The 15,338-nt window shown below is 44.8% G+C and overlaps 1 protein-coding gene across 1 annotated transcript in view; it reads right to left on the bottom strand.

Moving 5' to 3' along the window:
* Nucleotides 1–15,338, bottom strand: part of slc2a1a (solute carrier family 2 member 1a) — a 57,576-nt gene that overhangs the window by 32,542 nt on the left and 9,696 nt on the right. Inside the window, exons 3-5 of the mRNA XM_048614866.1 lie at nucleotides 12,208–12,306; nucleotides 6,134–6,294; nucleotides 748–872 (exon numbers count right to left, since the gene is read on the bottom strand). Of these exons, the coding sequence (XP_048470823.1) occupies nucleotides 748–872; nucleotides 6,134–6,294; nucleotides 12,208–12,306 (385 nt within the window). The remainder of the gene's footprint in view (nucleotides 1–747; nucleotides 873–6,133; nucleotides 6,295–12,207; nucleotides 12,307–15,338) is intronic.

Below are 15,338 nucleotides of genomic sequence, written 5' to 3'. Positions count from 1 at the left end.
TTGAGAGGCCAAAAGGCCTACAACCTGTTCCTACTTTTTATGGTCTTCTGGTCTTATTACAAGGTTGAAGTGCAAGGATTCTGTGTACTCGGACCCTGAAATTAACTTGCAATGCCTCAGACAAAAAGAGCCACAGCCTTGAGTTACCCTCAATGTTTATAGCACTACTTTGGAAAGAAGAATGCGATCGATGGATTGTTCATTCTGTAAATGTGTCCTTTGTGTCAAACACCAACAATTCCTGACAAACTGGTACCAGGCACTGTGGAAACATTGGAACTAACAATAACTATCCTGCTCCCATTAGCTCTGGGCAGTGTAGTGTAGTAGTTATGGTGCAGGTAATTACCTTGCACTTGTGAGTTTAAATGCTGTGAAATTGAATTCCACAAAGCTGATTACGTGTGAGTAAGCTGCCGTTTTGGTGCAGAAAGCCAAGTGGTTCATAAATGGTCTGTGGGTAGGAGTCACATATTCATCCAGTGTAGCATAGAATAATGTTTCACATGGCAGCACTAAGCATCTGAGAAAACTGAACCATACAGTTATACTGCTCAAATCTGTATCACAGGTCATGCCTTAAGGAATTAATATTGCAAAATTGCAACCATGTCATAACCGAATAAAGACTAATCGATCTGAAGCATGAAATATGTTGGTGCATTGTTGAACAAATTAAAAACAAACTGTCTCTCACTGAGGTGAGAGAAACTTCAGGTTTCATTTACTTTGGCTGACTTCACATACCTGCACATATTCCAATGATAATTCTTGCAAATATTATTATTTCAAAAGACTTTGTTGCTTTACTTGTTCCCATCAGTATCGCTGGTACAATGGAAAATATATTGTTGAATAACAAAGTGCCCTTTCTGAAAAATTTCACAGAAAATAAATTGTGTTAAGATTTGAAGAGGTGCTGTGTAAACTATGTGAATAGCACCAAATATGAAGTCCAAAGAATTGGCACAGCTCTGCCTAACATTGCTTTCCTTCTGTTTTCATATACCTTTCCATTTAACTGCCATATGGGTTTTCTTCATCTTCTTATTTTCTCATCTCTACTCTGATGATATGGTCAACGAAGTAGATCTCAAGTAAGACTATAAAATTGAATTAGAGATAGTAGGAACTGCAGATGCTGGAGAATCCGAGACAACAAGGTGCAGGGCTGGATGAACACAGCAGGCCAAGCAGCATCATAGGAGCAGAAAGGCTGATGTTTCGGGCCTAGACCCTTCATCAGAAAAGGGGGAGTGGAAGGGGGTTCTCAAATAAATAGGGAGAGAGTGGGAGGCGGATAGAAGATGGATAGAGGAGAGGATAGGTGGAGAGGAAACAAACAGGTCGAAGAGGCGGGGATGGGGCCAGTAAAGGTGAGTGTAGGTGGGGAGTTAGGGAGGGGATAGGTCAGTCCAGGGAGGACGGACAGGTCAAGGGGGCGGGATGAGGTTAGTCGGTAGGAGATGGGGGTGCGGCTTGAGGTGGGAGGAGGGGATAGGTGGGAGGAAGAACAGGTTCCCTGGTCGACCCATTGTCTCCGCCTGCTCCTGCCCCACCGAACTGATCTCCAACTATCTGGACTCCATTTTCTCCCCCTTGGTCCAGGAACTCCCTACCTATGTCCGTGACACCACCCACGCCCTCCACCTTCTCCAGAACTTCCAATTCCCCGGTCCCCAACACCTCATCTTTACCATGGACATCCAGTCCCTCTACACCTGCATTCCCCATGCAGATGGCCTAAAGGCCCTCTGCTTCTTCCTGTCCCGCAGGCCCGACCAGTCCCCCTCCACTGACACCCTCATCCGCTTAGCCGAACTCGTCCTCACCCTCAACAACTTCTCTTTCAATTCCTCCCACTTCCTACAGACAAAGGGGATGGCCATGGGTACCCGCATGGGCCCAAGCTACGCCTGCCTCTTTGTAGGTTACGTGGAACAATCCCTCTTCCGTACCTACACCGGCCCTAAACCCCACCTCTTCCTCCGTTACATTGATGACTGTATCGGCGCCGCCTCGTGCTCCCACGAGGAGCTCGAACAGTTCATCCACTTCACTAACACCTTCCACCCCAACCTTAAGTTTACCTGGACCATCTGTAACACCTCTCTCCCCTTCCTGGACCTCTCTGTCTCCATATCGGGCAACCACCTAGAAACCGATATTCATTTCAAGCCCACCGACTCCCACAGCTACCTAGAATACTCCTCCTCCCACCCACCTTCCTGCAAAAATGCCATCCCCTATTCCCAACTCCTTCGCCTCCACCGCATCTGCTCCCAGGATGAGGCATTCCACTCCCGTACATCTCAGTTGTCCTCGTTTTTCAAGGACCGTAACTTCCCCCCCTCAGTGGTCGAGAACGCCCTCAACCGTGTCTCCCACATCTCCCGCAACTCATCCCTCACACCCCGTCCACGCAATAACAACCAAAAAAGAATCCCCCTCGTCCTCACGTACCACCCCACCAACCTCCGGATCCAACGCATCATCCTCCGACACTTCCGCCATCTGCAATCCGACCCCACCACCAAAGACATCTTTCCCTCCCCACCCTTATCTGCTTTCCGGAGGGACCACTCTCTCCGTGACTCCCTTGTCCACTCCACACTCCCCTCCAGCTCCACCACACCTGGCACTTTTCCCTGCAACCGCAGGAAGTGCTACACCTGCCCCCATATCTCCTCCCTCACCCCCATCCCAGGCCCCAAGAAGACTTTCCACATCAAGCAGATGTTCACCTGCACATCTGCCAATGTGGTATACTGCATCCGCTGTACCCGGTATGGCTTCCTGTACATCGGGGAAACCAAGCGGAGGCTCGGGGACCGCTTTGCAGAACACCTCCGCTCGGTTCACAATAAACAACTGCACCTCCCAGTCGCGAACCATTTCAACTCCCCCTCCCATTCCTCAGACGACATGTCCATCCTGGGCCTCCTGCAGTGCCACAACGATGCCACCCGAAGGTTGCAGGAACAGCGACTCATATTCCGCTTGGGAACCCTGCAGCCCAATGGTATCAATGTGGATTTCACAAGCTTCAAAATCTCCCCTCCCCCTACCGCATCCCAAAACTAGTCCAGCTCATCCCCGCCTCCCTAACCTGTTCTTCCTCCCACCTATCCCCTCCTCCCACCTCAAGCCGCACCCCCATCTCCTACCGACTAACCTCATCCCGCCCCCTTGACCTGTCCGTCCTCCCTGGACTGACCTATCCCCTCCCTAACTCCCCACCTACACTCACCTTTACTGGCCCCATCCCCGCCTCTTTGACCTGTCTGTTTCCTCTCCACCTATCTCTTCCTCTATCCATCTTCTATCCCCCTCTCCCTCTCTCCCTATTTATTTCAGAACCCCCTTCCCCTCCCGCATTTCTGAAGAAGGGTCTCGGCCCGAAACGTCAGCCTTTCTGCTCCTATGATGCTGCTTGGCCTGCTGTGTTCATCCAGCCCTGCACCTTGTTGTCTAAGACTATAAAATGTAGGGGCAGAAGTAGGCCACTCAGCCCATCAAGTCTGCTCCTTCATTCAATGAGATCATTGCTAATTAGATAATCTTCAACTCTACCTTCCTGCCTTTTCTCTCTACTACCCTTGATTCCCTTACTGATTAACAATCTGTCTGTCTCAGCCTTGAAAATACCAATGACCCAGCCTCTACAGCCCTCTGCAGTAAAGAATTCTACAGATTCACTAGCCCCAGAGAGCAGAAATTTCTCTCATCTGCCTTAACTTACTTACACTAACATTATGCCTTCTTGTCCTAGGCTCTCCCATGAGAAGAAACACCCTCTCAGTATCTACCCCGTCAAGCCCCCTAAGAATCTTATATATTTCAATAAAGTCTCTTCTCATTCCTCTAAACCCCAGTTAGTAGAAGTATAAACTACAGAACATCTCCTCACAAGAAAATCCCTCCATACTAAGAATCAACCAATTGAACCTTCTCCAGACTGTCTCCAATTCCATTGTATCTTAGAAAGGGGGCTAAAACTGTATAGTCTTAGCAAGGATTTCCTATTTTCAAACTCCATTCCCTTTGAACCCACTAAACTTATGATACTTGCGCAAGAACCCCCAAATACCTTTGTGCTGTAGTCTCTCCCCATTTAAACAATATTTAATCCCTCTATTTTTTTGTTGAAATGTATAACCTCACATTTTCCCACATTCTATTCCATGTGCCAAGTTTTTGCCCCTCACTTAACCTAACTATATCTGTCTGCAGACTCTGTCATTCTCAACACTTGCCTTCCCACTATATTTCTGTCATCAGCAAACTTGACTACAGTACATTCACTTCCCTCATCCAAGTCATTGATTTTGATTATAAGTAATTGTGGGCCCAGCGTTGATCCCTGTAGCACTGCACTAGTTACAAGTTGCATCCTGAAAATGTTGCCTTTATTCTCCCTCTCTGTCTATTTATGTTAGCCAATCCCATCCATTGTATTATACTACCACCAACCTCATGTGCTGTTATTTTATTAAGTAGCCTTGTGTGTGATGCCTTATTGAATGCCCTTTGGAAATCCAAATATATTGCATCTACATGACTCCCTTTATCTATCCTGCTTGTAACCTCTTCAAAAAAACCTCTTAAATTTGTCAGGCAGGATTTCCCTTTCATGAAGCCATGCTGAGTCTGCTTGATTATATTAAGTATTTCTAAATACTCTGCTATTGCATTCTTCATATCTAACTTTAACATTTTCCCAGTGACAAATGTTAAGCTAACCGACCTGTAGTCACCTGGTTTTTGTTTCCCTTACTTTCAGCAATCATTGCTGAATTTGATTTGGCCTTTAAAAAAATTATGGGATGTGATCATCATTGACCAGGCCAGCATTTATTGCTCATTCCTGCTTGCTCTTCAGAAGGTGGTGGTGAGCTACCTTTTTGAACCGCTGTAATCTAAGGATGGCGCATTCAACTGCAGGACATTATTTTTAGTTTCCCCTCAGATCTGGAACATGAAATCTGGAACAAGTATGGCAAAGGTGCTAGAGCACAGAATGGTTCATCTTTTTCTCAAAACATTTAAACATGATTACTTCCTGATACTTGGCTACTGAATATCTGTTCAAAACCCATAGTGATTGTTTTATACTGATAAGCTGTTAGTGTTGAAGTCATCGCTATCAACTACATTCATTGTGATTGAATTAAGAACCACCTCATGAAATTCACAGATTAAATTCACCAACTCCATGGTCTAAACCAAGACTTACTGTTGGACACAGCAGCAGTTAGATATATGGCACTGATATGAAAATTACAATTGTATTGTGAAGTGCCTCAAGAGTACAACATTATTCAGAGCAAATATCACAGAACCCCTACAGTATGGAAATAGCCCATTCAGCCCATCAAGTCACCACTGACCCTCCAAAGAGTATCCCATCCAGATCCAGTCTCCCCTACCCTATCCTTGTAACCCTGCATTTCTCATGGCCAATCCACCTAATCTACATATCCCTGGACAATTAAGCTTGGCCAATCCACCTAAACTCCACGTCCTTGGACTGTGGGAGGAAACTGGAGCATCTGGAGGAAACTCATGCAGTCATGGGGAGAATGTGCAAACTCCGCACAGATGGTCACCCGAGGGTGAAATCAAACATAGGTCCCTGGTGCTGTGAGGCAGCAATGCCAAGCACTGAGCCACCATGCACCTGTGTAACAAGCATGGATCAATCTACACTCATATGGTTCACTGTGTCATCTAAAACTAACCTGCAGTCAGATGGAGTGGCACGGTAGCTCAGTGGTTAGCATTGCTGCCTCACAGTGCCAGGGACCTGGGTTTGATTCCACCCTCAGGCAACTGTCTGTGTGGCGTTTCACATTCTCCCCGTGTCTGTCTGGGTTTCCTCCAGGTGCTCTGGTTTCCTTGCACAGTCCAAAGATGTGCAGGTTAGGTGGATTGGCCATGTTAAATTGCTCAAAGTGTCCAGGGATGTTTGGGTTAGACATGGGGAATTAGGGGAATGGGTCTGGGTGCGATGATCTTCAGAGGGGTGGTGTGGACTTGTTGGGCCAAATGGCCTGTTTCCACACTAAGGGGGATTCTATGATTTGGGCCATTAAATATTCCTTACGTGATGTTCTGACTTCTAGTTGCTCACCTGCCCAGTTTATTTACTAGTGGGGCGACCATAAGGGATCCAAAAAGCCCTCCGAGTGGATACATGGAGACGGTGAGAGACCACAACACAGTTTGAAAGCTATTATCCATGTATGTCCCGTATCGATCGAAATAAGACTGGTTGTAAAACTGTTGCATGTACTGTAAGACATAATGAGGCAAAGTTCCAACAATATACAACATTAAACTCTATAATTGCAGGTCTGATTTAATTACTATTAATTACGTAGTGCTTTCAATGAAATCTTCAATTGTGGTATATTTTTTCTTGGCTTGAAGAGGAACTAGAGGCATAACCTTTATCAGAGAGTATCATTTCCTATCCTTACAGTGTGCTATCGTGATACATAATACATCATCAGAATAGTATTGTAGCAGCTTGGCAGCCTTGGCAAGAAACTTTGCAGTTTGTTTCTTTCCCAGGAAAGGAATAATTTGTGTTTAGGTGCTTCCATTCAGCTCCTTGGGATGTCTCAAAGTGCTTTGCAACCAATAGATTACTTTTGAATTTTAATCACTGCTCTTCTAAAAGGAGACAAGTTGTACACAATGTAAAGCCCTTATCATTTTATTTCTTTATGTTTTTAATTTGGACTGAAATGGGAAAATGGCTCTTTTAAAAACTCAGGTGTGTTGAAGGATTACCACATTTTAAAGGGAAGTTACCTGATACTCATTGTAAATGCTGTGTATAGAGCTGCTTGTCCAAGCAGAGGGGGCAGGTTGGGGGAGGTTTGGAGGTGAGTTGGAGTCAAGGGGTGTGTAAAAATGGAGCTTTGATAGGGAACAAATAGCTGATTAGTCCATAGCTAGTGACCAGTTATCGATGATAAAGGCCTTTCTCCTGCAAACAGTTATGTACTCGGCTCCCAGGTAGCTGAACAGCTTAGGGGTATGAATGTTTGAGGGAAACCAGTAAATCTCCACAAAGGCAGGAGCCATGTCTTTTCTCTGCACTAAAAAAAAACCTTAAGCCTGAGGAAAGTCAATTTGTTATTCCTTCAGCTGTTTCTGTGAGCTGTGGCTCTTAACCTGGAAGCCAGAGACTTTTATAAGCATGAACCAGTCATCCTGTGCCTTCTGCAAGCAAGTAGAAGTATCTGGAGAAGAATAATTGCAGAGCAACGCAGCCTAACAAGCCATCTCAGCAAACCCTATGAACAGGAACCCGCCTTCCCAATCTTTCCTTCTGTTTGTCTTCTCCTGTCAGTCTCTATCTGGGTGTGTGTGGAAGGATTTTATAAAGCAATTTTAACGAATTGAGTTATATGTTGATAGTTCATAATTGTTTACCTGTACCTAGAATCTATTGATTTGCAATGAACAATAATTGTTGATCAGTACAGAAACCTGGTCTGTATTTTCTGTTGACCTGGGTCTAAAAGACGGATATATTTTTGCATATTTTTATAAAATCTTTAATTTTTGTGATGACTTTGAGACTTGATTTCCAGCAAACTACCCCATTGAGGTATAACGGAGTTCAACACAAGTGAGTTTAATTAGAATGGTTGTGGAGAAATATTGGCCAGGGCATTGGGCAGGAAAACTCCCCATTCTTCATCAAATAGCATTTTGAATAGGCAAAGAATTTTACTCCTATCAGAAGCATGGCAGTCCACATAATGGAGAATAACCCTTGCACCGACAGCTTAATGGAATTATACACCCCCAAGTCATGGAGTGGGTTTAAATCTACCACCTTATATTTTACAAACAATTGTGGTCCCAATACTATTCACAGAGAGCCATTCTGTTTAGGGTTTGCCTCATCAATAAACAGGAATCTGATGTCATAATTCAACATATTCTTTCTTTCACATAACTGATTTACCTTAAAATAAATGTACAACACGCCCACTCAATACATATTAGAATTATAAAATTTTAGTTGTCATTAGTATTTATTATAATAATGTAGCATTACCAAAATATAAATTTCACAAAAGGTGCATTGCGACTCAAGTAGATAACCTTAGAAAGAGATTGTTTCACTAACTGGAAGTCTCATTATGCAGTTCACTGATTTTTACAATATTGTTTGCTGTAACATATCATTTACTGCGAATTTTGAGGGGTTCCTTGGGAAATATGTCGGTGACTGATGAACAGTATTTTTCAGTTCAGTTATTTTACATATTCTTGAGCGAATTGCATCTCTTGCACTGGGTTATGCTGAGGCAAACATTTGGCCTCAGTCTTGCTGTCAGCTCCATGTTGCAGAATTGGATGAGACCAGCTGATAGATTCACAACTGGGTCACACAGGTTTCATTTACTTTCTAACTCTGCCAGTTTGTAATTATACAATTGCCTCCATTAGTGAGATTAATTTCTGCGACTTTATGGCAACATTTGGAACAAATTTAATTATCCAGTAAATATTGGCTTTTATTAAAATAACAAGAAAAAATTAAGACAGGAGAATACAGTTCCATGAAATGGACTATTTATTAGTGGGGCAAGCACTAAAGTCTTGATAGAAAATGCCACAGTTATTTATCCAGAAAAATATGGCTTCATCGAAAGCAAAAATAACTAGAACTGGACTTTCCTGAGACGCACAAGTGGGTTTTAATCTCCCAGTTACCTAACCAATCACAACATTATGGCATATGAGAACATACTTGGCAATCCAGTAAGCAGTAGATTCTCTAGCTTTTTTGAATCTTATAGAAGAGGCAACCATAGCTATTGAATATGGTCATTGCTATATATATTGGCTTACTGCACTGCTTACATAAAAGCCCAGAATTGTTTCTGTTGCTGATAAACATTTCAAGATTCATAGAATTATATAATTATAGAATCCCTACAGCGTGGAAGCAGGCCCATCGAGTCCACGCTGACCATCCGAAGAGCATTCCACCTGGACCCACTGTCCCTTCCATATCCCTGTAACCCTGCATTTTCCATGGCTCATCCACCTAACCTGCACATCCCTGGACACTATGGGTAACTTAACACAGTCAGTCCAGTTCTGCTCAGACAAAGGAAACATATTCGATGTGAAACATGGTGGGAAGAGTGACAGTAGTTGGTAGAAAGTGTTGAGAAGATTTTCTAAAGATAGATAGAAAAGTGAAGTTTCCTATTGAGCAGCTTGCAGAGGTCAGCACTGAGGTGGTTGAAGATCCTAGCAATCATGATGGGCTGGGAAGCAGTAAATATGTAGGAGACCAGATGTGGAAGACAAAATGGCATAAGAAAAAGTGGGGAAGAGATTTCAAAAATAAAGAAGGATGAGACAATGGAGCTTGAACGTTTTAAATGTATTTGGAGACTGGGAACCAGTGTCAGTCAGTGTGGATGTGAATGTAACAGATGGATGGCACATAGAGAAAACCAGGATGCAGATGACAGACTTTTGGATGAGTTAGCACTTATGGTGAACGGGCATTGACAGCAGGTGATAAAAGAGATCATGACCAAGGTTACTCACTAGCTGTCTGCAATACCTCTCAAAACATGGCGGCACAGTGGCTCAGTGGTTAGCACTTCTGCCTCACAGCACCAGGGACCCGGGTTCCGTTCCAGCCTCGGGTGACTGTCTGTGTGGAGTTTGCACATTCTCCCTGTGTCTGTGTGGGTTTCCTCCATAGTCCAAAGATGTGCAGGTTAGGTAGATTGGCCACGCTAAATTGTCCATATTGTTCAGGAATGTGCAGTTTAGTGGATTAGCCATGGTAAATGGTGGGCTGACAGGGAAAGGATGGGATGCTGTTCAGAGGGTTGTTGCAAACTCAATAGGCCAAATGGCCTCTTTCTGCACTGTAGGAATTCTACGATTCTATATAGGCAAGGTTGGGGGTGGGGGGGAATGTAAAACTTTATAACTGGCAGTTTAGATGGTGGAAACACAATTAAACAGCATGGGGCCTCCAGGTCTCACCATTACTAATCTCCAAGCCCATTCTGACTGCAATTCTCAGCTGAGATTGAGAAGCCTGCAAAACATAAAGGCTATGGGTCTTGAGGTGGAGGTCAAGCCTGGAGTCAAGTACCATGGGAAAAATAAAAACGCAGAGTTTTACATAATGGAGAGTGACTGCAGGACTCTGAGGTGGGGAGAGATCGAGGTGTTCTTACAACTAAGTCAGTGATTAAGAAAGCTGATAGAATGCTATCCTTTACTTTGAGAGGGATTGAACATAAAAATAAGGATGTTATCCTTCAGTTATACAGGGTATTGGTGAAGTCACATCTCGAATACTGTGGACAGTCCTGCTCCCCATTATTGGGAAGGATGTAAATTTGTTGGTGGCAGTTCAAAGAATGTTTACTGGATTACCACCAGGAATGAGCAAGTTGACTTATGAGGAAGGATTGGACAGACTTTCTTGGACACTCTTTCCACTGGAGTTTAGAAGAGTGAGGAGTGACTTGAAGTGTATAACATCCTGAATGGTTTTGACAAGGTGAACATGGAAAATATATTTCCACTTGCGGGTGAGTCCAGAACAATGGATGAATGAAGGATGATTTATTGTCACTTATACTCCACATTGAACAACACAGTAAAATATAACGAAAAGCTTCAACTGTCGCCACAATCTGGTGCCATTTGGATATTTTAAGAATAAAAAGATGGAGTTGAAAGAGTCCACCCTCATTCTGCCGCCTCCGCCACGAGCCCTGAGCCAGGTGACCGACAACAACCACGCTGTAAGCCCTCTGCCACCTGCGCCAGACTCACCAACATCAGAGTCGCCACCCTTCAGGTTCCATCTCCTCATCACTGGGCCCACCTTGTCAATGGGCCCGGTCCCGGCAAACCCCTCCCCCCCCCCACTCAATCCCCGCCCCCAACCCCGGCTCCGCTGCTGCCTCCAACTCGCCAATAACCAGGAGCCTCCCGGCACCAGGTCTACCGCAACAGGGCGTCCTCGCTCCGGCCACTCTCTTCCACAATGCCACCTTCTCCACCGCCACCAACAGGAAGAAGATGAAGAAAAGGAAAAAGAAAAACAAAGAAGAGACAAAGGGTAAGGAAAGAAGAGAGGAAGTGACTGCCTGGAGTGGGCAGGCCCAGAAGCCCTAATGCTTGCCTACCTTGCCATGCTGCCATGTTGAAGTCCCACCTGGGGGTCATGGTTTAAAAACAATGGGCTGCCCTTTAGGGACAAGAATTTTTTCTCTCAGAAGGTGATGTGATTTGGAAATCTGTGCCTCAAAAGGAAGTACATGTGGGATCATTGAATATTTTTAACGCAGAGGAAGATATATTCTTGTTAGGAGGGGAATCAAGGGTTATCGCTGTCAGGGGTAGAAATGTGGAATTTGAAACGCAAACAGGTCAGCCCTGATCTGATTGAACAGCAGAGTGTGTTCACTGGATCGATTGGCCTATTTCTGCTGCTAGCTCATCAGTTCTTAGGTGTATGGATAAGGTGAATAGCCAAGGTCTTTTTCCTAGGGTGGAGGTGTCCAAAACTAGAGAGCGTCGCTTTAAGGTGAGAGGGGATAGTTTTAAAAAAGATCTGAGGGATAGCTTTTTCACGCAGAGGGTGGTGAGTGTATGGAATGAGCCGCCAGAGGAAGTGGTGGAGGCTGGTACAATTACAACATTAAAAAGATATCTGGATAGGTACATGGATAGGAAGGATTTTGACGGATATGGGCCAAATCCCAAGAAATGGGACTAGATCAGTTTAGGATATCTGGATGAGTTGGACTGAAGGGTCTGTTTCTATGCTGTATGACTCTATGAGTCTATGTTGGCCCAAATCAGCAAGTGACAAAAATCTCACCTGTTGAGTCTCTTAATTCTAGAAAAATGTTATATTGAGAGAGGGCTGTAAGAAGGGAAAGGGAAAAAAATTAGAAGATGATCGTACTGAGACAGAGAACTGCTCAGCAAATAAATGCAGAGTCCAAAAAGAATAAGCAATAAACAAGGAAAGACTGAACACACTGGTACAGAGATCAGGAACCAGGACAACCTAAACCGTTTATATGTCACACATTTTTCTCAAATTACACTGCCTGCTGAAGTCCACTGAGCAGTCCCAGGAAAAAGTAAAACATGGGGAATACAAATGCTTCCATAACTCACCATAGCTGGAGAATTGACAACTGCAACGTTGTAGCCATATTGGAAGGAAGATCCAAATGTAGACACGAGAGTAGTCAAGGCCAGTACTCCAGTCAATCGCTGGGAAAAGTAACATCGTCACATCGCATGATCAAATTAAATGGCAAAATTAACATAGGATATTAACATAGTTAATTTTAAAAAATTGACAAATGGAAAAGTTAAAATAGATTAGTTGTGGCTTTTGTAAAAAGAGCAATTTTTTTAAATCATTTAACAGATGTGGGCTAGGCCAGGAATTTATTGCCCATCTGTAACTGCTAGGAAACACTGGTGGTGAGCTGCCTTCCTGAACCACTACAGTGCTCGGGATGTATGTCTGCTCACTATGGCTGTTAGGGAGGGAGTTCTGGGATTTTGACACAGTGACACTGAAGAACGGCAGTATATTTCCAACTGAGAATCGAGGAAGTGGTATTCCCCTGTATCTGGCGCCATTGTCCTTCTAGATGGTAAAGGTAATGTCGCTACCATAGGGCTGATCTCTCATTTCAGAGAGACACAGCACGGTGAGTTTAACCTGAGGGTCAGCACACTCAGGTGAGGGGCATGGTGTGGGTTTGGAAGATGCCACTAAAGAACCTTTAGTAAGTTTCTATAAAGCATGATAAAGGTAGACAAACAGGAGGCTGGAAGAACACAGCAGGCCAGGCAACATGTGGAGGAAAGGAGCAGTTAACGTTTTGGGTATTACCCTCCTTCAGGGCTGGATGTTGGGGGTAGGGGGAGCTTCAGATAAAGACGGGGCGGGGGGGGGGAACGGGTGGAGGCGGAATGGTGGTGATGGTTGGCCACTGGTGGTAGGTACGACCTGGTTGTTCGATGGGAGGGATGAATCCATTGGTGGCTGAAAGGGAGGGTCAGAAGGTGGAATGGAAGGGAGGAGGTGTGGCTGAAAGGGAGGCGGGGGCTGGGTGGCAAGGTTATTTGAAATTGGAGAACTCACTGTTGAGTCCTCTAGCCTGTAGGGTGCCCAGGCGGAAGATAAGGTGTTACAGGTGACTCCTATAATGTTGTTGACTCTTACCTGCCCTGAGGGAGCTGCTCAGTTCAAGGTCAATGAGGATGGGCAACAAATGCTGCTCATGCCTATGGTGTCCACATCTCATGAAAGAATCAAAGAAAAAGATAGTGCACCGCTGAGCAGGAGCAGGATTTTCACTGCAGATTTCAACCTCCAAAGCAGTCAGGATCCCACGCTGTCTGGGAGGTGCTATGGTGACGGAGCAGAACCGCCATCCAATTATCAAAAGGGGCTTCTCCCTTCAAGTTGAAGGACTCAATAAAAAAGCAGAAATTGCAGCTTTGAGTCAAGTCAGGGAATCAGGGTGTTAAGATGGAGGCATGGGAACAGACCCTTCGGTCCAACTATTCCATGCCTACCAGATATCCCAAATGAATAAAGTCCCATTTACCAGCATTTGGCCCATATCTCTCTAAACCCTTCCTATTCATATACTCATCCAGGTGCCTTTTAAATGTAATTGTACCAGCTCCCACCACTTCCTCTGGCAGCTCATTCCATACATGCATGACATTCTGCATGTAAAAGTTGCCCCTTAGGTCCCCTTTACCTATGCCCTCTAGTTTTGGACTCCCCTACCCTGGGGAAAAGGCCTCAGCTATTCACACTATCCTACCCCTCATGATTTTATAAACTTGTATAAAGGTCACCCTTCCACCTCCAACGCTCCTGGGAAAATAGCCCCAGCCTATTCAGCCTCTCCTATATCTCAAACTCTCCAAACCTGGCAACAGCTTTGTAAATCTTTTCTGAACCCTTTCAAGTTTCATAACATCCTTCCTATAGCAGGGAGACCAGAACTGAATGCAGCGTTCCAAAAGTGGCCTAACCAATGTCCTGTATAGCCTCAAAATGGCCTCCCCAACTCCTGATTTAATATGAGAGGTAAATGGAACCAACCTGGATAGCAGTCCACCTCTTCACCATTGCCACCCAGGAGCTTCTCCAGCTTCTTTGGGACCTTGAAATCAACTGGAAAACCCTAACCAGCCTCTAATATAGCCTTACATTTACCTCCTTAATGAGGTCAATTCACTCGCTCCCATTGGCAGGCAGGTAGCCCCCTACCTTCATTCTAGAAATATAATTTGGGTGTAGTCTGTTCTGGGGAACACTCCAGCCTCTGCAACTACTCTCAGTAAATGTTCATCCCACATACTTATCCTGGGACATTTTGGCCTAAATGGTTTAAGGTGAAACCAAGGCATGACTGATGATAACATTAAGGGCGGCACAGAGGTTAGCATGGCTGTCTCATGGTGCCGGGGACCTGGGTTCAGTTCCAGCCTTGGGTGACTATCTGTGTGTAGTTTGCAACTTCTCTCTGTGTCAGCATGGGTTTGCTCCAGTTTCCTCCCACAGTCCAAAGGAAATACAGATTAGGTGGATTGGCCATGTTAAATTGTTCATAGTCATACTGTCCAGGACGTGCAGGCTAGGTGGGTTAGCCATGGAAAACGAAGGGGTTTTATAGGGTGGGAGGGTCTGTGTGTTTTGATGGGCTGAATGGCCTGCTTCTGCACTTTTGGGATTCTATGATTTTTTTTCTATTCATTTTATGGGATGTGGGCGTCGCTGGCTGGCCAGCATTTCTTGCCCATCCCTAGTTGCCCTTGAGAAGATGGTGGTGAGCTGCCTTCTTGAACCGTTGCATTCCTCCTGCTGTGGGTTGACCCACAATGCTATTAGGGAGGGAATTCCAGGATTTTGACCCAGCGACAGTGAAGGAACGGCGATATATTTCCAAGTCAGGATGGTGTGTGACTTGGAGGGGAACTTGGAAGTGGTGGTGTTCCCATATATTGGCTGCCCTTGTTCTTCTAGATGGAAGTGGTCGTGGGTTTGGATCTGAGGATCTGAGGATTAAGGTGCATTCCATTTTGTTTTGGAAAGATATGAAATGTTCTTGTACTTGCACTTTCTTATAAACTGTCGAATTTCTAACCATTTCAAGTTCTGTCATCAGCCTGAAACGGCACTATGATTTTCAGTCTGGGGTTTGGGACCCCAATGCTCAGATACATTGTGGGTTCTGCTCTGTGCCATGTCTGCACTCATCATGTGCCTC

Source organism: Rhincodon typus, chromosome 31 (genome assembly GCF_021869965.1).
Source record: "Rhincodon typus isolate 14 chromosome 31, sRhiTyp1.1, whole genome shotgun sequence".
In the NCBI taxonomy this organism is placed as follows: domain Eukaryota; kingdom Metazoa; phylum Chordata; class Chondrichthyes; order Orectolobiformes; family Rhincodontidae; genus Rhincodon; species Rhincodon typus.
Note: the sequence above shows the minus strand (reverse complement) of the source record. Positions and strands in the feature narration are given on the sequence as shown.